The 23,598-nt window shown below is 37.7% G+C and overlaps 5 protein-coding genes across 10 annotated transcripts; all 5 read right to left on the bottom strand.

Moving 5' to 3' along the window:
• Positions 1-91: 91 nt before the first annotated feature.
• On the bottom strand, positions 92-10,766 carry LOC114522510. Its single transcript, XM_028543211.1, has 16 exons — positions 10,524-10,766; positions 10,419-10,446; positions 9,629-10,140; positions 9,503-9,538; positions 9,141-9,383; positions 8,813-8,989; positions 8,494-8,670; positions 8,116-8,289; positions 7,909-8,016; positions 6,444-7,681; positions 6,329-6,356; positions 1,062-1,579; positions 938-973; positions 577-819; positions 251-427; positions 92-133 (listed from the first exon to the last, which is right to left on the bottom strand). Exons 1-10 carry the CDS (start codon positions 10,645-10,647, stop codon positions 7,206-7,208), a joined length of 2,055 nt encoding a protein of 684 aa, XP_028399012.1. The 5' UTR covers positions 10,648-10,766; the 3' UTR covers positions 92-133; positions 251-427; positions 577-819; positions 938-973; positions 1,062-1,579; positions 6,329-6,356; positions 6,444-7,205.
• Positions 2,938-5,411, bottom strand: LOC114522723. Its single transcript, XM_028543465.1, has 8 exons — positions 5,323-5,411; positions 5,199-5,234; positions 4,838-5,080; positions 4,512-4,688; positions 4,218-4,394; positions 3,825-3,998; positions 3,631-3,738; positions 2,938-3,413 (listed from the first exon to the last, which is right to left on the bottom strand). Exons 3-8 carry the CDS (start codon positions 4,974-4,976, stop codon positions 2,938-2,940), a joined length of 1,251 nt encoding a protein of 416 aa, XP_028399266.1. The 5' UTR covers positions 4,977-5,080; positions 5,199-5,234; positions 5,323-5,411.
• A 280-nt stretch (positions 10,767-11,046) lies between the features above and the next one.
• Positions 11,047-14,921, bottom strand: LOC114522507. 2 transcript variants are annotated; one of them, XM_028543202.1, is made up of 10 exons: positions 14,778-14,921; positions 14,660-14,687; positions 13,746-14,257; positions 13,615-13,653; positions 13,210-13,452; positions 12,894-13,070; positions 12,598-12,774; positions 12,208-12,381; positions 12,014-12,121; positions 11,047-11,838 (listed from the first exon to the last, which is right to left on the bottom strand). In XM_028543202.1, exons 1-10 carry the CDS (start codon positions 14,899-14,901, stop codon positions 11,321-11,323), a joined length of 2,100 nt encoding a protein of 699 aa, XP_028399003.1. In that variant the 5' UTR covers positions 14,902-14,921; the 3' UTR covers positions 11,047-11,320. The 2 variants fall into 2 exon arrangements, with proteins under 2 accessions (XP_028399003.1, XP_028399004.1); XM_028543203.1 differs by having other exon boundaries at positions 11,739-11,838; positions 12,003-12,121.
• Positions 14,922-15,564: 643 nt separating this feature from the next.
• Positions 15,565-19,149, bottom strand: LOC114522509. 3 transcript variants are annotated; one of them, XM_028543207.1, is made up of 10 exons: positions 18,988-19,149; positions 18,857-18,884; positions 17,909-18,420; positions 17,792-17,815; positions 17,429-17,671; positions 17,102-17,278; positions 16,773-16,958; positions 16,387-16,560; positions 16,193-16,300; positions 15,565-16,099 (listed from the first exon to the last, which is right to left on the bottom strand). In XM_028543207.1, the coding sequence occupies exons 1-10, from the start codon at positions 19,103-19,105 to the stop codon at positions 15,585-15,587; spliced, it is 2,085 nt and encodes a 694-aa protein (XP_028399008.1). In that variant the 5' UTR covers positions 19,106-19,149; the 3' UTR covers positions 15,565-15,584. The 3 variants fall into 3 exon arrangements, with proteins under 3 accessions (XP_028399008.1, XP_028399009.1, XP_028399010.1); XM_028543208.1 differs by having other exon boundaries at positions 15,565-16,063; XM_028543209.1 differs by lacking the exons at positions 18,857-18,884; positions 18,988-19,149 and having other exon boundaries at positions 17,909-18,029; positions 18,116-18,261.
• A 78-nt stretch (positions 19,150-19,227) lies between these two features.
• On the bottom strand, positions 19,228-23,596 carry LOC114522513 (inactive tyrosine-protein kinase transmembrane receptor ROR1-like). Of its 3 annotated transcripts, none has more exons than XM_028543214.1 (6): positions 21,572-21,694; positions 21,232-21,408; positions 20,910-21,086; positions 20,529-20,702; positions 20,335-20,442; positions 19,228-20,115 (listed from the first exon to the last, which is right to left on the bottom strand). In XM_028543214.1, exons 1-6 carry the CDS (start codon positions 21,606-21,608, stop codon positions 19,631-19,633), a joined length of 1,158 nt encoding a protein of 385 aa, XP_028399015.1. In that variant the 5' UTR covers positions 21,609-21,694; the 3' UTR covers positions 19,228-19,630. The 3 variants fall into 3 exon arrangements, with proteins under 3 accessions (XP_028399015.1, XP_028399016.1, XP_028399017.1); XM_028543215.1 differs by lacking the exons at positions 19,228-20,115; positions 20,335-20,442; positions 20,529-20,702; positions 20,910-21,086 and adding exons at positions 21,945-21,980; positions 22,069-22,580; positions 23,095-23,122; positions 23,208-23,596 and having other exon boundaries at positions 21,296-21,408; positions 21,572-21,816; XM_028543216.1 differs by lacking the exons at positions 19,228-20,115; positions 20,335-20,442; positions 20,529-20,702; positions 20,910-21,086 and adding exons at positions 21,945-21,980; positions 22,069-22,580; positions 23,016-23,297 and having other exon boundaries at positions 21,296-21,408; positions 21,572-21,816.
• Positions 23,597-23,598: the final 2 nt, after the last annotated feature.

Below are 23,598 nucleotides of genomic sequence, written 5' to 3'. Positions count from 1 at the left end.
TTCCAAGCTCACTGCAGTTATTTCCTCCGTATTTTGGTTCTGGATTATCACAAGTACGTCGCCATATTTCCATTCCTTCACCGCACGAAATTGCATGGGACATCCAAACTCCAGCTGGTGTAACCACCGTTAACTAGATATATGAATAAGGAGTCCATGCAATTCATGTACGTATACCTAATGTAAGCCAAATCGTTTCAAAAACACTGTATCATGAACTATTCCCATATTTATTAAAGAGATAGCTTACCAGGACATGGTGTTGCTTGACATGGTCTATACTCAATGGCTTCTCCTAGTTGACTACAGTTTCTTCCACCAAACTTTGGTCCAGGATTGTTACAATCTCGTGTCCATGTTTCAAAACCTCCACCACAAGTTACATTACACGCACTGCTCAATGACCAGTTGCCATAATTACCATGAACTAGTAAAACATTGAAGTTTGTTCAAAAATGGAGGGAAGAGACTTTAATGAATACTTTCCTGAATGCTTATTTTCCTTGAAATGTTCCTAGATGACTTGGCATTACTTTGATAACTGGGCAGGATTGACCTGGTTTATCATTATCATACCTGGTGTACATTTAGGGATATCACAGTACTCCCATCTCTTCTTCCTATGTGTAGTAAAACACCAAGGTCTTTGTCCTGAGTTCTTGGGATTACGACAGTAATTCTTCGCGTTATTTAATTCTGGATATGTGGCGTTCATGGTATGACGATGTGGACATTGTTCTGTCCATGACTGACAAGGAATACCTGAAACTGTCACTGATATGTTCCCATGATAACTGCTCCCGTTTAAGTATAAACAATCTACGTAGAAATATATGGCAATTTCATCTGTGTCTAATAATTTAAAGCGGATATTTTTACAGGGAACTGGCCAAACAGTCATAAAAACTCTATCAGTTGTTTTGAAATTCTTTCATACCTGTTTTGGTTGTCCATTCCGGAGCTTGAATTGTAACTAGAAGAGGCAAAGATATGTTATGAACATTTTTACACACCAAGTGAAAGCAGACATTTTTGTTTTTATCGTGTCATTCTCATATTACCTGGAGAATCTTCAAGATCAGCATACCAGCATTCTGGGGAGTCACCAGCATTTCTATAAGGCTGTAGTTTGCAATAAAGTAATTTTTTCACCTCCGCCTCTGGCTGTGGATTATTAAGCATTATAAGTTTAGCATAAAAATCCCAAATTTTTCCACATATACGAATAACATTAAGACATGTTTTCCGACAAATCTTTTGTTTTTTATACTCGCTCTGCGTTCTGTCACAATTGGGGAAATTATAATGACAAGCGAATGGCACAAAAGCACGTGAGCACTTTATCAACGTATCGTTGTCCACATTAAAGAAACTGCTTCCTTTAGGCACGCCAAGCCTGAGAAGTTGGTCGTATGCTTTATTGCCGTCATTATTGTGATAGCTTTGTTCATCCGGCGTTTGGTATGTGTAGTCTGACAATGTGACTCCATGATTCTGACAAAAAGGTCGGGTAAAATTTATCAAAGGATAACATCCACTTGAGTTGAGGAATGGTTCAGCTTCAGCAGGAATACACGCCCTAAAATAAATAAACATTTTGATCAAAACACCCTAAAATTATATCCATACTTTTAATGGATATAATATAAATGCATGTGAGGATTTGGTGGGAGAGCTTCAAAGTCTTCAGTACAATAACTATGGTGAAATTATGAGTACAACAGCAGTACAACAGCAGCACAACAGCTGTACAGCACCAGTATAACATCAGTATAACAGCAGTACAATATGGGTACACAACAGCAGTACAACAGCAGTACAACATGAGTACAACCCGAGTACAACAGCAGTATAACATGAATACAACAGCAGTACAAGAGCAATACAACAGCAGTGCAAGAGCAATAAAACAGCAGTACAACAGCAGTACAACAGCAGTACAACAGAATTAATGCAACATTTTACTGTAGTGAATGATGTTATTTCACCAATCTCGGCAAATATATACCAGGCAGGGATTAGTCGGTTTCTGCGAGGAAAGAAGTTGCAAGAATATTCGCTCTTTACCTGTTTCTATGTTGGATATGTTGATCATCTATAACAAAACAACAAAAAAAAAGTTTAAAACTCTCCACGTATTCCGCGATATTAAATGACTTCATAAATTACCACGGAAGTTACCTGCAATAATTGGTCGTGAAATCGTCGCTAAAATCAGTAGAATACAAGAAACATTCATGAAATTAACTATTCTCTTCGGAAATTTTGCACATAATCTCGTGCAGAGTTCCAATATTTGCGACATATCTGCTCAAATGTGTTGGTTTTCCAATGACTAAACGTTAGATTGTGATTATTTGAAAAACGTAAACAGTTCTATTTTAAAAACATTCTCATCCTCAAGGTTACAACTTCCTGAAAGGAAATTATAAAAGCTTTCTTTGAACAGCAATTAAAGAAAGCAGCCGAGCATGTTTAAATGGCTGCGAACATTCCTCAGACAATACAGAACTTATAATTATAAATAATTTAGCAAGACAATGACAATAATTCACAGTATAAATGCGATTTCGTATACTAAAAATATAACGACCATGCCATCAAACGACACTGACGAAAATCGCGAATACTTCACTAAACGCAATTATAAAGTTAGAAAACGTTTGAAATAACTCCGAAATCGTGGCTTCATATTTTTTTCGGTTAGAAAATGAAAGTGACTTTATTGATTATCGATATATGATATATAAACAGTGCTTCAAGCTAGTAAAAGAATTAGACTAAAATGGATACGCCATTATTGCAAGAAACGCACAACTAAAGAGAAAAGTAATTCGCCTTGTTTTCTGACAACAATTTTTCCTGTTATTCCTGAAACGAAATAAATCCCTTTTAGACTAGGAAGCAACGTTTTTTATTTCAATATTTCATGCAATTTCAGTCATTGGTGCAGTCTTCCCTTGACACTGAGCTATATATAACCACTGGTGGTCTTTCAGGTGTATCATAAGTTGAATCACTTGTCTCCATTCTTTTTGCCGAGTCGTCCTGCGCGGTGTTTCCAACTTGTCGTAAGGAATAAACCTGTCTGACACGTTGCGTGACGTCATAAACATGGTGACCTTCCTCGTCAACATTCCCCCACGCATTTCGTAGCCAATCAATAGCTAATGGTCCGAAAAGCTGTAGTCTATCATACCATGAGCTTCGCGAAGGTTCTGTATTGACGTAATCTCCTTCGTCGTTTACAACACCACGCGAGTGGCCTGGAATTGGGTCTCCATCAGTTGTCAAGTTTTGATAAACAACACCAGAACCAGTCTTTGACGTACTCGCCCTTTCATTAGAAGGAACAAAAGCCACACGGGGAAGTAGTTCGCCGTTTTCCTGAGGCTGATGATGACCACGGATTTCTTTAGAAGAAAATTTCACAATAGCGTGAAACGGTGTTTTTAAATAGTGAATTGAAATGAAGACACGGTATTGTTACACAAAAATGGAGAAAATTGATTAGTTTGGTTTGGCGATGCACAAACGATTCGTAATGAAGTCATGAATGATCTCCGCGCCAGGAACTATTATTAAAATATTGATATGAAGACAATACCGAAATTGTCACCTTAATCTCACCTGTTTTTCCACGTCGTTTGCGACGAACGAAAGATAAACTTAGGATTATCACGACTATGACAAAGGTAGCAGCAACGATGAAACCAATCGTCTTGGTGTGGGAGACAACTGGAATATATTGATAAGAAGAAATAATCATCATTCAAACTCTATTTGATATCACATGATACCCAGCAGCACACGTATGTTCTTACCCTGGCAAGGTTTCTTCGCGCACATTCGATTTTCATGATCCACTCCCTGCTTACTGCAGTTTCCACCGTATTTTCCCGGGGGGTTATCACAGTTTCGTGCCCAGATTTCAACACCCTGACCACACGTGACACTACATGGCGACAATCTTGTCCAGTTGCCATAGTTACCGTCGACTACAAGTAGAAATGTTCGTTGTGTCACTTTTGGGATCCTTAAGTGATATCAAACGACGAACTGTCAGCGTATCCATAGAGAGATCAATCCAGAACTGACAGAGTTCCTCCGTACGAGAAATTAGTTAAATCTATGTTTCCTTCTGGAATTTGTGGTAACACTAGTCAGACTATTCAGTGAACGAAAGTTACTGTAAGATTAGTTCGTCTAATCCATACCTGGACATGGTTTTTTTGTACATTTCTTTAAGTCGATTGACTTTCCAAGCTCACTGCAGTTATTTCCTCCGTATTTTGGTTCTGGATTATCACAAGTACGTCGCCATATTTCCATTCCTTCACCGCACGAAACATTGCATGGGACATCCAAACTCCAGCTGGTGTAACCACCGTTAACTAGATATATGAATAAGGAGTCCATGCAATTCATGTACGTATACCTAATGTAAGCCAAATCGTTTCAAAAACACTGTATCATGAACTATTCCCATATTTATTAAAGAGATAGCTTACCAGGACATGGTGTTGCTTGACATGGTCTATACTCAATGGCTTCTCCTAGTTGACTACAGTTTCTTCCACCAAACTTTGGTCCAGGATTGTTACAATCTCGTGTCCATGTTTCAAAACCTCCACCACAAGTTACATTACACGCACTGCTCAATGACCAGTTGCCATAATTACCATGAACTAGTAAAACATTGAAGTTTGTTCAAAAATGGAGGGAAGAGACTTTAATGAATACTTTCCTGAATGCTTATTTTCCTTGAAATGTTCCTAGATGACTTGGCATTACTTTGATAACTGGGCAGGATTGACCTGGTTTATCATTATCATACCTGGTGTACATTTAGGGATATCACAGTACTCCCATCTCTTCTTCCTATGTGTAGTAAAACACCAAGGTCTTTGTCCTGAGTTCTTGGGATTACGACAGTAATTCTTCGCGTTATTTAGTTCTGGATATGTGGTGTTCATGGTATGACGATGTGGACATTGTTCTGTCCATGACTGACAGGGAATACCTGAAGATGTTACTGATATGTTCCCATGATAACTGCTCCCGTTTAAGTATAAACAATCTACGTAGAAATATATGGCAATTTCATCTGTGTCTAATAATTTAAAGCGGATATTTTTACAGGGAACTGGCCAAACAGTCATAAAAACTCTATCAGTTGTTTTGAAATTCTTTCATACCTGTTTTGGTTGTCCATTCCGGAGCTTGAATTGTAACTAGAAGAGGCAAAGATATGTTATGAACATTTTTACACACCAAGTGAAAGCAGACATTTTTGTGTTTATTGTCTCATTCTCATATTACCTGGAGAATCTTCAAGATCAGCATACCAGCATTCTGGGGAGTCACCAGCATTTCTATAAGGCTGTAGTTTGCAATAAACAAATTTTTTTGACTCCGCCTCTGGCTGTGGATTATTTAGTATTATAAACTTAGCAAAAACATCCCAAATTTTTCCACATATACGAATACCGTTTAGGCATGTTTTCCGACAAATCTTTTGTTTTTTATACACGCTAAGCGTTCCGTCACAGTTCGGGAAATAATTATGACAAGCGAATGGCACAAAAGCACGTGAGCACTTTATCAACGTATCGTTGTCCACATTAAAGAAACTGCTTCCTTTAGGCACGCCAAGTCTGACAAGTTGGTCGTACCCTTTATTGCCGTCGTCATTGAAAAAGCTTTGATCGTCCGGCGTTAGGTAGGTGAAGTCTGGCAATGTGACTCCATGATTCTGACAAAAAGGTCGGGTAAAATTTACCAAAGGATAACATCCACTTGAGTTGAGCATTGGCTCAGCTTCAGCAGGAATACACGACCTAAAATAAATAAACATTTTGATCAAAACACCCTAAAATTATATCCATACTTTTAATGGATATAATATAAATGCATGTGAGGATTTGGTGGGAGAGCTTCAAAGTCTTCAGTACAATAACTATGGTGAAATTATGAGTACAACAGCAGTACAACAGCAGCACAACAGCTGTACAGCACCAGTATAACATCAGTATAACAGCAGTACAATATGGGTACACAACAGCAGTACAACAGCAGTACAACATGAGTACAACCCGAGTACAACAGCAGTATAACATGAATACAACAGCAGTACAAGAGCAATACAACAGCAGTGCAAGAGCAATAAAACAGCAGTACAACAGCAGTACAACAGCAGTACAACAGAATTAATGCAACATTTTACTGTAGTGAATGATGTTATTTCACCAATCTCGGCAAATATATACCAGGCAGGGATTAGTCGGTTTCTGCGAGGAAAGAAGATGAAAGAATATTCGCTCTTTACCTGTTTCCATGTTGAAGATGTTCATCATCTATAACAAAACAACAAAAAAAAAAGTTTAAAACTCTCCACGTATTCCGCGATATTAAATGACTTCATAAATTACCACGGAAGTTACCTGCAATAATTGGTCGTGAAATCGTCGCTAAAATCAGTAGAATACAAGAAACATTCATGAAATTAACTATTCTCTTCGGAAATTTTGCACATAATCTCGTGCAGAGTTCCAATATTTGCGACATATCTGCTCAAATGTGTTGGTTTTCCAATGACTACACGTTAGATTGTGATTATTTGAAAAACGTAAACAGTTCTATTTTAAAAACATTCTCATCCTCAAGGTTACAACTTCCTGAAAGGAAATTATAAAAGCTTTCTTTGAACAGCAATTAAAGAAAGCAGCCGAGCATGTTTAAATGGCTGCGAACATTCCTCAGACAATACAGAACTTATAATTATAAATAAATTTAGCAAGACAATGACAATAATTCACAGTATAAATGCGATTTCGTATACTAAAAATATAAACGACCATGCCATCAAACGACACTGACGAAAATCGCGAATACTTCACTAAACGCAATTATAAAGTTAGAAAACGTTTGAAATAACTCCGAAATCGTGAAGCTTCATATTTTTTTCGGTTAGAAAATGAAAGTGACTTTATTAATTATCGATATATGATATATAAACAGTGCTTCAAGCTAGTAAAAGAATTAGACTAAAATGGATAAGCCATTATTGCAAGAAAACGCACAACTAAAGAGAAAAAGTAATTCGCTTGTTTTCTGACAACAATTTTTCCTTGTTATTCCTGAAACGAAATAAATCCCTTTTAGACTAGGAAGCAACGTTTTTTATTTCAATATTTCATGCAATTTCAGTCATTGGTGCAGTCTTCCCTTGACACTGAGCTATATATAACCACTGGTGGTCTTTCAGGTGTATCATAAGTTGAATCACTTGTCTCCATTCTTTTTGCCGAGTCGTCCTGCGCGGTGTTTCTCAACTTGTCGTAAGGAATAGAAACCTGTCTGACACGTTGCGTGACGTCATAAACATGGTGACCTTCCTCGTCAACATTCCCCCACGCATTTCGTAGCCAATCAATAGCTAATGGTCGAAAAAGCTGTAATCTATCATACCATGAGCTTCGCGAAGGTCTTGTATTGACGTAATCTCCTTCGTCGTTTACAACACCACGCGAGTCGCCTGAGATCGGGTCTCCATCAGTTGTCAAGTTTTGATATTCAACATCAACATAAGCAGTCTCTTGTGGTACGTCGTTTTCCTGAGGCTGTTGTTCACGAGGAGAACGTTCCGAGACGAATTTTACAATGGCGTAGAAAGGGATGCCTAGATTATTGAAAATATGTCATTGTATAATTTCTTTGTGACACCAGAGCCGAGATCATTAAGAAGTGATTAGGTTTCGCGATGGACACGATCGCGTTAAAGTCGTTTTCGATAAATTCATGAACAATATTAATCTCCACGCGAGAAATATTCATCATACTGTTGGTAAAGTAGTGAAATGTTTGTACAAAGACTTTGATAGAATGAAGAGCTGAACTTCAACTAACCTCTTCTTCCACGTCGTTTACGATGAATGAACAGAAAACTCATGATTATCACGACGATCACAAAGGTTGCAGCAACGATTAAAAAAACTGTCTTGGTGTGGGAAACAACTAAAATATTGCACAAATGATCATTACCCTATAAAGTGACAAAAATTATTCGTTCTATCCAAATTCCATTTGATGATTCCACTACACGTGCGATCTTACCCTGGCAACGTTTCTTCACGCACAGTCGATTTTCATGATCAATTCCCTGCTTACTGCAGTTTCCACCGTATTTTCCCGGGGGGTTATCACAGTTTCGTACCCAAATTTCAACACCCTGACCACACGTGGTACTACATGGCGACAATCTTGTCCAGTTGCCATAGTTACCATCGACTAAAAATAAAAAATTCACTTCTCGAATCCTTGCATGATATCTAACGATATCGCTATGTCCCTAGGGTTACTAATCTAGAATTGACAGAGCTATTCTGACCTCTACAGTAACACTAGACCAGATTCTTCCTTCCCTGGAATTAGTCAAGCTTTGCAGTAAAAGGATAATCGTTATCTTAACAAAAATGGCTAGTTCAATCTCACCTGGACATGGTTTTTTGTTACATTTTCGTAAATCGATTGACTTTCCAACTTGACTGCAATTATTTCCTCCGTATTTTGGTTCTGGATTATAACAAATACGTCGCCATATTTCCATTCCTTCACCGCACGAAACATTGCATGGGACATCCAAACTCCAGCTGGTGTAACCACCGTTAACTAGATATATGAATAAGGAGATACCTAAATATCCCCATCCCTGCTTTACCTTCATTCATGTACGTATACCTCATGTAAGCCAAATCCTTTCAAAAACCCTGTATCAAGATCTATTCCTATATTGATTAAAGAGATTGCTTACCAGGACATGGTGTTGCTTGACATGGTCTGTACTCAATCGCTTCTCCTAGTTGACTACAGTTTCTTCCACCAAACTTTGGTCCAGGACTGTCACAATCTCGTGTCCATGTTTCAAAACCTTCACCACAAGTTACATTACACGCACTGCTCAATGACCAGTTGCCATAATTACCATGAACTAGTCAAACATTGAAGTTTCTTTTTAGATGAATACGAGTGAAAATATATGTGAGAATATCTGAGAATGCTTTTAGATTACTTGTCTTTGTTAACGGGGCAGGATTCGCTTCAGTTGTTAGATAATTCAAGATTGTTCATGATTATCATACCTGGTTTACATTTAGGGATATCGCAGTACTCCCATCTCTTCTTCCTATCTGTAGTAAAACACCAAGGTCTTTGTCCTGAGTTCTTGGGATTACGACAGTAATTCTTGGCGTTATTTAATTCTGAATATGTGGTGTTCATGGTATGACGATGTGGACATTGTTCTGTCCATGACTGACAAGGAATACCTGAGGCTGTCACTGATATGTTCCCATTGTAACTGCTTCCGTTTAAGTATAGACAATCTACGTAGAAATATATCGCAATTTAATCTCCTTTTAATAATTTATAGCGGATATCTTTATACTGGGCACTGCCCAAGCAGTCATAAAAACGCTACCGTTATTTTGAAGTTGTTTTATACCTGCTTTGGTTTTCCATTTCGGATCTTGAATTGTAACTAGAAGAGGCAAAGATATGTTATAAAAAATTTTTACACACAAAATGCAGGCAGACATTCTTGTGTTTTATGTCTTATTTTTCATATTACCTGGTGAATCTTCAAGATCAGCATACCAGCATTCTGGGGAGTCCCCAGCATTTCTATAAGGCTGTAGTTTGCAATAAACAAGTTTTTTCCACTCCGGCTGTGGATTATTATGCATTAAAAACTTGGCATAAAAATCCCAAATTTTTCCACATATACGAATAAGATTAAGACATGTTTTCCGACAAATCTTTTGTTTTTTATACTCGCTTTGCGTTCCGTCACAATTCGGGAAATGATAATGACAAGCGAATGGCATAAAAGCATGTAAGCACTTTATGAACGTGTCGTTGTCCACATTAAAGAACCTGCTTACTTTAGGCACGCCAAGCCTGACAAGTTGGTCGTGCGCTTTATTGCCCTCATTATTGTTATAGCTTTGATCGTCCGGCGTTTGGTATGTGTAGTCTGACAATGTGACTCCATGATTCTGACAAAAAGATCGGGTAAAATTTACCAAAGGATAACATCCACTTGAGTTGAGCAATGGCTCAGCTTCAGCAGGAATACACGTCCTAAAATTAATAAACAAATCAAAACACCCTAAACCATAACCATACCTTTAACGGGTAAATGCGTGTGAAGATTTTGTGAGAACGCTTCAAAGTGATCAGTAAAAAAAGTATGATGAAATTAAGAGTACAACAGCAGTACAACATGAGTACAACAGAATTACCATGCAACATTTTATTGTAGTGAATGATGTCATTTCATCAATCTCGGCGAATATATTCCAGGTAGGGATTACTCGTTTTCTATGAGGAAAGAAGATGAAAGAATATTCGCTCTTTACCTGTTTCCATGTTGGATATGTTGATCATCTATAAAAAAAAACATGGTAAAGCTCTCCACGTATTCCGGGATGTCAATGGACTTGATAAATTACCACGGAAGTTACCTGTAATAATTGGTCGTGAAATCGTCGCTAAAATCAGTAGAACACAAGAAATATTCATGAAATTAACTATTCTCTTCGGATATTTTGCGCACAATCTCGTGCAGAGTGCCAATGTTTGTGACATATCTGCTCAAATGTGTTGGTTTAAAGGCTTTCCAATCACTAAACGTTAGATTATGATTCAATTATTTGAAAAATGTAAACAGTTTTATTCTCATCCTCAAGTTTACAACTTCCTCAAAGCAAATTATAAAAGATTTGTTTGAACAGCAATTAAAGAAAGCAGCCGAGCATGTTGATTTGGATGCGAACATTTTCTCATCGAAATGGAGTGAAAATTCTTGCTCAGCCAATACAATACAGAAATACAGAACTTATAAATAAATTTTACCAAGCAATGACAATAATTCACAGTATAAATGCGATTTCGTATAATAAAAATACGAACGACCATGCCATCAAACGACTCTAACGAAAATTAAATACTTCACTAAACACAATTATAAAGTTAGCAAAGGTTTGAAATAACTCCGAAATCGTTAAGCTTCATATTTATTTCTGTTGGAGAATGAAAGTGACTTTATTGATTATCGATATAGGATATATAAACAATGCTCTAAACTAGTAAAAGAATTAGACTAAAATGCATAAGCCATTATTGCAAGAAAACGCACAACTAAAGAGATAAAGTAATTCGCTTCTTTTCTGACAACAATTTTTCCTTGTTATTCCTGAGACGAAATAAATTCCTTTTAGACTAGGAAGCAACGTTTTTTATTTCAATATTTCATGCAATTTCAATCGTCGGTGCAGTCTTCCCTTGACACTGAGCTATATATAACCACTGGTGGTCTTTCAGGTGTATCATAAGTTGAATCACTTGTCTCCATTCTTTTCGCTGAGTCGTCTTGCGCGGTGTTTCCCAACTTGTCGTACGGAATACAAACTTTTTTGACACGCTGCGTGACGTCATAGACATGGTGACCTTCCTCGTCAACATTCCCCCACGCATTTCGTAGCCAATCAATGGCTAATGGTCGGAAAAGCTGTAGTCTATCATACCATGAGCTTGGCGAAGGTCCTGTATTGACGTAATCTCCTTCGTCGTTTACAACACCACGCGAGTGGCCTGGGATCGGGTCTCCATCAGTTGTCAAGTTTTGATAAACAACACCAGTGCCAGTCCTTGACGTGCTCGCCCTTTCATTGGAAGGAACAATACCCACACAGGGAAGTAGTTCGCCGTTTTTTTGAGGCTGATGTTGATCGCAGATTTCTTCAGAAGAAAATTTCACAATGGCGTAAAACGGAACTCCTAAATAGTGAATTGAAATGAAGACACGGTATTGCTACACACTGAACATTTATAAGTAGTTTGGTTTGGCCATGCTCAAACGATTCATGATGAAGTCATGAATGATCACAAGGCCAGAAATTATTATTAAAATATTGATATGAAGACTATACCAAAATTGTCACCTTAATCTCACCTGTTTTTCCACGTCGTTTGCGACGAATGAAAAGATAGCTTACGATTACCACGACTATGACAAAGGTAGCAGCAACGATGAAACCAATCGTCTTGGTGTGGGAGACAACTGGAATATATTCATAAGAAGAAATAATTATCATTCAAACTCTATTTGATATCACACGATACCCAGCACCAAATGTATGTTCTTACCCTGGCAAGGTTTCTTCGCGCACAGTCGATTTTCATGATCCACTCCCTGCTTACTGCAGTTTCCACCGTATTTTCCCGGGGGGTTATCACAGTTTCGTGCCCAGATTTCAACACCCTGACCACACGTGACACTACATGGCGACAATCTTGTCCAGTTGCCATAGTTACCATCGACTAAAAATAGAAATGTTCGTTGTGTTACTCTTGTGATCCTCACGTGATATCAAACGACCAACTATTAGCGTATCCATAGAAAGATCAATCCAAAACTAACAGAGTTCCTCAGTACGAGAAATTAGTTAAATCTAGGTTTCCTGGAATTTGTCGTAACACTCCACAGACTATTTAGTGAACGAAAGTTACTGTAAGCATAGTTCGTTTAATCCATACCTGGACATGGTTTTTTTGTACATTTCTTTAAATCGATTGACTTTCCAAGCTCACTGCAGTTATTTCCTCCGTATTTTGGTTCTGGATTATCACAAGTCCGTCGCCATATTTCCATTCCTTCACCGCACGAAACATTGCATGGGACATCTAAACTCCAGCTGGTGTAACCACCATTAACTAGATATAAGTCAAGAGGACTGAAATACCTATTGCATATGTTTTAAAAATTCTCTTATTCGGATGGTAATCTTATGAAAAAGCCCTCAAGAAATTTATTACAGATTTAGCTAGCTTACTAGGACATGGTGTTGCCTGGCATGGTCTATACTCAATAGCTCCTCCTAGGTGGCTACAGTTTCTTCCACCAAACTTTGGCTCAGGATTGTCACAATCTCGTTTCCATGTTTCAAAACCTTCACCACAACTTGTATTACACGCAATGCCCAATGACCAGTTGCCAAAATTACCATGAACTAGTAAAACATTGTTTGTTCAAGAATAGAGACTTTAATAAATACTTTCCTGAATATTTATTTTCCTGGAAATGTTCCTAGATGACTTGACATTACTTTGGTACCGGGGCACGATTGGCCTGGTTTATGATTATCATACCTGGTGTACATTTAGGGATATTACAGTACTCCCATCTCTTGTTCCTATCTGTAGTAAAACACCAAGGTCTTTGTCCTGAGTTCTTGGGATTACGACAGTAATTCTTGGCGTTATTTAATTCTGGATATGTGGTGTTTATAGTATGACGATGTGGACATTGTTCTGTCCATGACTGACAAGGAATACCTGAAGATGTCACTGATATGTTGCCATGGTAACTGCTTCCATTCAAGTACAGACAATCTGTGTAAAAATATATGGCTATTTATTCTCTGTCAAATAGGTAAGGCCTACAAATGCACAATACTGGGAGAGATCTACCACTGTTAGCTCACAACATTTTGTTCATGAGGGCTACTCAGACCAATGACAAATAGCACTATGTTTTAAAATTAGTTCCTATACCTGCGGCACTGCTTGTCCATTCTAAAGCTGGAATTGCAACTATAAGAGGCAACAATTACAATTAAACAGATTGTCCAAACACAATTAAGGAAAACAGACAGTTTGTTACTCATTACCAGTGTGAATACTACCTGCAGAGTCTTCAAGATCAATATACCAGCATTCTGGGGAGTCACCGGCATTTCTATAAGGCTGTAGTTTGCATTGTAGGAGCTTTTTCGTCTCAGGATCTGGGTTCCTAACTGTATAAGCCTTTACATAAACATCCCAAATTTTGCCACATATTTGAACAACATTAAAACATGTTTTCCGACAAATCTTTTGTTTTTTATACTCGTTCTGGGTTCCGTCACAATTGGGGAAATGATAATGACAAACTGCTGAAATAACAGCATGTAAGCACTTTATTAACGTGTCGTTGTCCACATTTAATATCCTGATCACTTTAGGCACGCCAAGCCTAACATATTGGTCGTACGCTTTATTGTGCCTATTATTGTTATAGCTTTGTTCATCCGGCGTTTGGTATGTGTAGTCTGACAATGTGACTCCATGATTCTGACAAAAAGGTCGGGTAAAATTTACCAAAGGATAACATCCACTTGAGTTGAGCAATGGTTCAGCTTCAGCAGGAATACACGCCCTAAAATAAATAAACATTTTTATCAAAACACCCTGAAATTATATCCACTTTAAGGGTAAATGCGTGTGAGGATTTTGTGGGAAAGCTTCAAAGTCATCAGTACAATAACTATGATGAAATTATGAGTACAACGGCAGTACAACATGAGTACAACAGCAGAACAACATAAGTACAACAGCAGAACAACATGAGTACAACAGCAGTACAACATGAGTACAACAGCAGTACAACATGAGTACAACAGCAGTACAACAGCAGTATAACAGCAGTATAACAGAATTACCATGCAATATTTTAATGTAGTGAATGATGTCATTTCACCAATCTCGGCAAATATAAACGATACTACCAGGCAGGGATTACTCGATTTCTTTGCGAGGAAAGAAGATATTCGCTCTTTACCTGTTTCCATGTTGGGTATGTTGATCATCTATAACAAAATAAGCAAAAGCATGCTAAAGCTCTACACGTATTCCGCGATATTAAATCACTTTATAAATCACCACGGATGTTACGTTACCTGCAATAATTGGTCGTGAAATCGTCGCTAAAATCAGTAGAACACAAGAAACATTCATGAAATTAACTATTCTCTTCGGAAAGTTTGCACACAATCTCGTGCAGAGTTCCAATATTTGTGACATATCTACTCAAATGTGTTGGTTTGAAAGTTTTCCAATGACTAAACGTTAGATTATGATTATTTAAAAAATGTAAACAGTTCTATTTTAAAAACATTCTCATCCTCAAGGTTACAACTTCCTTAAAGCAAATTATGAGAGATTTCTTTGAACATCAATTAAAGAAAGCAGCCGAGCATGTTTAATTGGATGTAAATATTTCCTCATCGAAATGGAGTGAAATATCTTGCTCAGCCTACACAATTCAGAAATACAGAACTTATAAATAAATTTTACCAAGCAATGACAATAATTCACAGTATAAATGCGATTTCGTATAATAAAAATATGAACGACCATGCCATCAAACGACCCTGCGACGAAAATTAAATACTTCACTAAACACAATTATAAAGTTAGCAAAGGTTTGAAATAACTCCGAAATCGTTAAGCTTCATATTTTATTTCGGTTAGAGAATGAAAGTGACTTTATTGATTATCGATATATGATATATAAACAATGCTTCAAACTAGTAAAAGAATTAGACTAAAATGGATACGCCATTATTGCAAGAAAACGCACAACTAAAGACATAAAGTAATTCGCTTCTTTTCTGACAACAATTTTTCCTTGTTATTCATGAAACGAAATAAATCCCTTTTAGACTAGGAAGCAACGTTTTTTTATTTCAATATTTCATGCAATTTCAGTCATTGGTGCAGTCTCCCCTTGACACTGAGCTATATATAACCACTGGTGGTCTTTCAGGTGTATCGTAAGTTGAATCACTTGTTTCCATTCTCTTCGACGAGTCGTCCTGCGTGGTGTTTCCCAACTTGTCGTACGGAATAAAAACCTGTCTGACATGTTGCGTAACGTCATAAACATGGCGACCTTTCTCGTCAACATTCCCCCACGAATTTCGTAGCCAATCAATAGTTAATGGTCGGAAAAGCTGTAGTCTATCATACCACGAGCTTCGCGAAGGTCCTGTATTTACGTAATCTCCTTCGTCGTTTACAACACCACGCGAGTGGCCTAGAACTGGGTCTCCATCAGTTGTCAAGTTTTGATAAACAACACCAGTTCCAGTCTCTTCTGACGAACTTCTTTCATTAGAAGGAACAAAAGCCACACAGTGAAGTAGTTCGCCGATTTCCTGAGGCTGATGTTGCTCACGGATTTCTTCAGAAGAAAATTTCCCAACAGCGTGAAACGGTACTTTTAAATAGCGAATTGAAATGAAGACACGGTATTGTTACACAAAAATGGAGAAAGTTGACAATTGAATTGAAATTGTCACTTTAATCTCACCTGTTTTTCCACGTCGTTTGCGACGAATGAAAAGATAGCTTACGATTACCACGATTATGACAAAGGTAGCAGCAACGATGAAACAAATCGTTTTGGTGTGGGAGACAACTGGAATATATTGATAAGCAGGAATAATTATCATTCAAACTTTATTTGATATCACATGATACTCAGCACCACACGTATGTTCTTACCCTGGCAAGGTTTCTTCGCGCACAGTCGATTTTCATGATCCACTCCCTGCTTACGGCAGTTTCCACCGTATTTTCCCGGGGGGTTATCACAGTTTCGTCCCCAGATTTCAACACCCTGACCACACGTGACACTACATGGCGACAATCTTGTCCAGTTGCCATAGTTACCATCGACTAAAAGAAGAAACGTTCGTTGTGTCACTTTTGTGATCCTTACGTGATATCAAACAACGAACTGTCAGCGTATCCATAGAGAGATCAATTCAGAACTGACATAGTTCTTCCGTACGAATTAAATCTAGGTTTCCTTCTGGAATTTGTCGTAACACTAGTAAGACTATTCAGTGAACGAATATTACTGTAAGCATAGTTCGTTTAATCCATACCTGGACTGGCTGGACATGGTTTTTTTGTACATTTCTTTAAATCGATTGACTTTCCAAGCTCACTGCAGTTATTTCCTCCGTATTTTGGTTCTGGATTATCACAAGTACGTCGCCATATTTCCATTCCTTCACCGCACGAAACATTGCATGGGACATATAAACTCCATCTGGTGTAACCACCGTCAACTAGATATATGAATAAGGAGATTCCTAAATATCGCCATCCCTTCTTTACCTTCAATTCATGTAGGTATACCTCATGTAAGCCAAATCGTTTCAAAAACGCGGTATCAAGATCTATTCCTATTATGATTGAAGATATTGCTTACCAGGACATGGTGTTGCTTGACATGGTCTATACTCAATGGCTTCTCCTAGTTGATTACAGTTTCTTCCACCAAACTTTGGTCCAGGATTGTTACAATCTCGTTTCCATGTTTCAAAACCTTCACCACAAGTTACATTACACCCACTGCTCAATGACCAGTTGCCATAATTACCATGAACTAGTAAAACATTGAAGTTTGTTCAAGAATGGAGTTATAGAGACTTTAATGAATACTTTCTTGAACACTTATTTTCCTGGAAATGTTCCTAGATGACTTGACATTACTTTGGTAACGGGGCAGGATTGGCCTGGTTTATCACTATCATACCTGGTGTACATTTAGGGATATCACAGTACTCCCATCTCTTCTTCCTATCTGTAGTAAAACACCAAGGTCTTTGTCCTGAGTTCTTGGGATTACGACAGTAATTCTTGGCGTTATTTAATTCTGGATACGTGGTGTTCATGGTATGACGATGTGGACATTGTTCTGTCCATGACTGACAAGGAATACCTGAAGCTGTCACTGATATGTTGCCATTGTAACTGCTTCCGTTTAAGTACAGACAATCTACGTATAAATATATGGCCATTTAATCTCTGTCTAATAGTTTATAGCGGATATCTTTATACTGGGAACTGCCCAAACAGTCATAAAAACTCTATCAGTTGTTTTGAAATTGTTTTATACCTGCTTTCGTTGTCCATTCCGGATCTTGAATTGTAACGAAAAAGATATGTTATGGACATTTTTAAACACAAAATTCAAGCAGACATTCTTGTATTTATGGTCTCATTTTCATATTACCTGGAGAATCTTCAAGATCAATATACCAGCATTCTGGGGAGTCACCAGCATTTCTATAAGGCTGTAGTTTGCAATAAAGAAGTTTTTCCATTCCCGGCTCTGGATGATTATGCTTTGAAAACTTAACATAAAAATCCCAAATTTTTCCACATATACGAATAATATTAAGACATGTTTTCCGACAAATCTTTTGTTTTTTATACTCACTCTGGGTTCCGTCACAATTGGGGAAACTATAATGACAAGCGAATGGCACAACAGCATGTAAACACTTTATGAACGTGTCGTTGTCCACATTAAAGAACCTGCTTACTTTAGGCACGCCAAGCCTGACAAGTCGGTCGAAGAATTTATTGCCCTCATTATTGTTATAGCTTTGTTTATCCGTTGTTTGGTATGTGTAGTCTGACAATGTGACTCCATGATTCTGACAAAAAGGTCGGGTAAAATTTAGCAAAGGATAACATCCACTTGAGTTGAGCAATGGCTCAGCTTCAGCAGGAATACACGACCTAAAATAGAAATTAAGCGTGAAATTGTCTTTTAAACATAAGTGCGACATCTGCAACTTTTGTGTTGGAAACATGAGAACCCATCGGTTTCATCTACTTTAATAAACGTCTCTGTACAATAATCATAATAAAATAGGTGGTTTACAAATGCCACCATCTTGGTTGATTCAAAACATGTGCACAAATAATTTTTCATCGTTGTTGCATTTTAATACCCGCCCAATAATACATCAGAGATGATAAGCAGTTACAAAATAATCAAGGGAAAAGTAAATTAACACAGTTTGTTCTCTTGAAAAGCAGAACTTTGTAGAGTCAACCAAGATGGCGCCGAATGTCTGATTATGACGTCATATGCAAACCAAGAATAGTGCAAAGATAATGGTGCAGAAGCATCAATATAGTCTGCCGTGTGATTTCATTGATAACATTATACCTGTTACTGCCGTGACGATGGTGTTCATCTAAAAGAAATCAAGCAAAAAATAGTACTCAAGTTTTACCACTTTACACTCTTAAGTATTCCAGGATAGAGAGTCAGGCATTTCATATTGCCATGAATATTACCTGCTATAGTTGGTCGCGAAATCGTTGTTGCTAAATTCAGTAGGAAACCAATAAAATTTACTAAATTGACGACTTTTGCTGGGAATTCTGTATACACTTTCGTAGACTTTGGTGACATATCTGGCCAAATGTGTCAATCTGCAAAACCGTGGTTTATCCAATTGCTGTAAACTGTTACATTTCTTAACTCATTACTCGTCTCGAACTAATCTCGTTCAGAAATGCACGACTTCCTGTAAGCAATTATGACCGATTTCGTTGAGCGGCAATTAAGGAAACCAGTGAAGCATGTGTGATTGGAATGACAGAAACATTCCTTCCAAAATGATTCATCGTTATTGCTCACAGAACACAAGACATTAGTTATCTCCCTCAGTTGAAATACAAAACCTTTAACAGCAGCAAAAATAGGAACGACTATGTCATGAAACGTGATTGCCGGGTAATAAATATTTACTTCAATATAAACACAAATATAAACTCATGCAAAGTGAGTTGAAATCGCACTGGAATCGCAAAGCCGGAGAGATACAGTAAATGTTTTTACAACAATCATGTTCACTAGTTAGTCCAGAAGCTAAATTAACGTAGTTACTTATAAGAATTATTAAAAATAAGACGCAACGATTCTCGTTTCAATATTTCAAGTAATTTCGAACGTCTCAGCTGTCTCCCCAAGACACTGACCTGTAACCACTGGGGGTCTTTCAGGTCTATCATAAGTGGAATCACTTGTTTCCACTCTTCTGGTCGAGTCAACTTTCGCGGTGTTTCCCAACTTGTCGTATGGAACAAAAACCTGTCTGACACGTTGCGTGACGTCATAAACATGGTGACCTTCCTCGTCAACATTCCCCCACGCATTTCGTAGCCAATCAATAGCTAATGGTCGGAAAAGCTGTAGTCTATCATACCATGAGCTTGCCGAAGGTCCTGTATTGCCGTAATCTCCTTCGTCATTTACAACACCACGCGAATGGCCTGGAATTGGGTCTCCATCAGTTGTCAAGTTTTGATAAACAACACCAGTACCAGTCTCTTGTGACGAACTTCTTTCATTAGAAGGAACAAAAGCCACACGGGGAAGTAGTTCACCGTTTTCCTGAGGTTGATGTTGACCACGGATTTCTTCAGAAAAAAACTTCACAATAGCGTGAAACGGTACTTTTAAATAGTGAATTGAAATGAAGACATGGTATTGTTACACAGAAATGGAGAAAATTGATTAGTTTGGTTTGGCGATAAACAAACGATTCGTGATGAATTCATGAATGATCTCCACGCCAGGAATATTATTATTAAAATATTGATACGAAGACTATACCGAAATTGTCACCTTAATCTCACCTGTTTTTCCACGTCGTTTGGGACGAAAGAAAGATAAGCTTAGGATTATCACGACTATGACAAAGGTAGCAGCAACGATGAAACCAATCGTCTTAGTGTGGGAGACAACTGGAATATATTGATAAGAAGAAATAATTATCATTCAAACTCTATTTGATATCACATGATACTCAGCACCACACGTATGTTCTTACCCTGGCAAGGTTTCTTCGCGCACAGTCGATTTTCATAATCCACTCCGTGCTTACTGCAGTTTCCACCGTATTTTCCCGGGGGGTTATCACAGTTTCGTCCCCAGATTTCAACACCCTGACCACACGTGACACTACATGGCGACAATCTTGTCCAGTTGCCATAGTTACCATCGACTAAAAGTAGAATGTTCGTTGTGTTACTTTTGTGATCTTTGCGTGATATAAAACGACTAATTATAACGATCAGCGTATCCATAGAGAAATCCATCCAGAACTGAAAGAGTTCTTTCTTACGAGAAATTAGTTAAATCTAGCCAGGTGTCCTACTGGAATTTGCTCCGGAACGAAAGTTACTGTAAGTATAGTTCATTTAATCCATACCTGGACATAGTTTTTTTGTACATTTCTTTAAATCGATTGACTTTCCAAGCTGACTGCAATTATTTCCTTCGTATTTTGGTTCTGGATTATCACAAGTACGTCGCCATATTTCCATTCCTTCACCGCACGAAACATTGCATGGGACATCCAAACTCCAGCTGGTGTAACCACCGTTAACTAGATATATGAATAAAGAGATACATAAATATCCCCATCCCTGCTTTACCTTCAATTCATGTACGTATACCAGTCATGTAAGACAAATCGTTTCAAAAACGCTGTATCAAGATCTTTTCCTATATCGATTAAAGAGATTGCTTACCAGGACATGGCTTTGTCTGACATGGTCTATACTCAATGGCTTCTCCTAGTTGACTACAGTTTCTTCCACCAAACATCGGCTCAGGATTGTCACAATCTCGTGTCCATGTTTCAAAACCTTCACCACAAGTTACATTACACACACTGCTCAATGACCAGTTGCCATAATTTCCATGAACTAGTAAAACGTTTAAGTTTCTTTTATGATAAATACGAGTGAAAATATATGTGAAAATATATGTGAGAATATCTGAGAATGTTTCTAGATGACTGGTCATTGTTAACGGGGCAGGATTCGCTTCACTTCTTAGATAATTAAAGATTGTTCATGATTATCATACCTGGTGTACATTTAGGTATATCACAGTATACTCCCATCTCTTCTTCCTATCTGTAGTAAAACACCAAGGTCTTTGTCCTGAGTTCTTGGGATTACGACAGTAATTCTTGGCGTTATTTAATTCTGTATATGTGGTGTTCATGGTATGACGATGAGGACATTGCTCTGTCCATGACTGACAAGGAATACCTGAAGCTGTCACTGATATGTTGCCATGGTAACTGCTTCCGTTTAAGTATAGACAATCTACGTAGAAATATATGGCAATTTAATCTTTGTGACTCTGTCTAATAGTTTATAGCGGAGATTTTTATACTGGCCACTGCTGAGACAGTCATAAAAACTCTATCAGTTGTTTTGAAATTGTTTTATACCTGCATTGGTTGTCCATTCTGGAGCTTCAATTGCAACTAGAAGAGGCAAAGATATGTTATGAACATTTTTACACATAAAATGCAGGCAGACATTTTTGTATTTATTATTTCATTCTCATATTACCTGGAGAATCTTCAAGATCAGCATACCAGCATTCTGGGGAGTCACCAGCATTTCTATAAGGCTGTAGTTCGCAATAAAGAAGTTTTTTCCACTCCGGCTGTGGATTATAACCGATTATAATCTTAGCATAAAAATCCCACAGTTTTCCACATATACGAATAAGATTAAGACATGTTTTCCGACAAATCTTTTGTTTTTTATACTCGCTCTGCGTTCCGTCACAATTCGGGAGATGATAATTACAAGTGAATGGCACATAAGCATGTAAGCACTTTATTAACGTGTCGTTGTCCACATTAAAGAGCCTGCTTACTTTAGGCATGCCAAGCCTAACAACTCGGTCGTGCGCTTTATTGCCCTCATTATTGTTATAGGTTTGTTCATCCGGCGTTTGGTATGTGTAGTCTGACAATGTGACCCCATGATTCTGACAAAAAGGTCGGGTAAAATTTACCAAAGGATAACATCCACTTGAGTTGAGCAATGGTTCAGCTTCAGCAGGAATACACGTCCTAAAATTAATAAACATTTTGATCAAAACGCCCTAAACCATGTCCATACCTTTAACGGGTAAATGCGTGTGAAGATTTTGTGGGAACGCTTCAAAGTCATTAGTACAATAACTATGATGAAATTATGTGTACAACAGCAGTACAATATAAATACAATAACAGTGCAACATGAGTACAACAAAAGTACAACAGCAGTACAACATGAACACAACAGCAGTACAATATGAATACAACAGCAGTACAAAAGCAGTACAATATGAATAAACAGCAGTACAACATGAGTACACAACAGCAGTACAATAGCAGTACAACAGCAGTACAACAGCTGTACAACATGAGTACAACAGCAGTACAACATGAATACAGCCGCAGTACAACATGAGTGCAACAGAATTACCATGCAACATTTTACTGTAGTGAATGATGTCATTTCACCTATCTCGGCAATTATATACCAGGCAGGAATTACTCGGTTTCTGCGAGGAAAGAAGATGAAAGGATATTCGCTCTTTACCTGTTTCCATGTTGAAGATGTTGATCATCTATAACAAGACAAACAAAAGCATGGTAAAGCTCTCCACGTATTCTGCAATACTAAATGACTTGATAAATTACCACGGATGTTACCTGCAATAATTGGTCGTGAAATTGTCGCTAAAATCAGTAGAACAGAAGAAATATTCATGAAATTAACTATTCTCTTCGGAAATTTTGCACACAATCTCGTGCAGAGTTCCAATATTTGTGACATATCTGCTCAAATGTGTTGGTTTTCCAATGACCACACGTTAGATTATGATTCATTTGAAAATTGTAAACAGTTCTATTCAAAAAACATTTTCATTCTCAATGTTACAACTTCCTCAAGGTCACAACTACCTCAAAGTTACATATATTATATACAGTCAAGTATTTAATATCCGCCTGTCATATCTTGTGATATCGTCGTTCGTATTGTCGTCGTAGTCGCATTCTTTGTCATTGACCACGGAGTAGAGCGTACGGCAGCTTCTTTATT

Source organism: Dendronephthya gigantea, unplaced genomic scaffold (assembly GCF_004324835.1).
Source record: "Dendronephthya gigantea isolate DGI-Jeju-01 unplaced genomic scaffold, DenGig_1.0 000023F, whole genome shotgun sequence".
In the NCBI taxonomy this organism is placed as follows: Eukaryota; Metazoa; Cnidaria; class Anthozoa; order Malacalcyonacea; family Nephtheidae; genus Dendronephthya; species Dendronephthya gigantea.
This window is presented reverse-complemented; position numbering and strand designations above follow the sequence as displayed.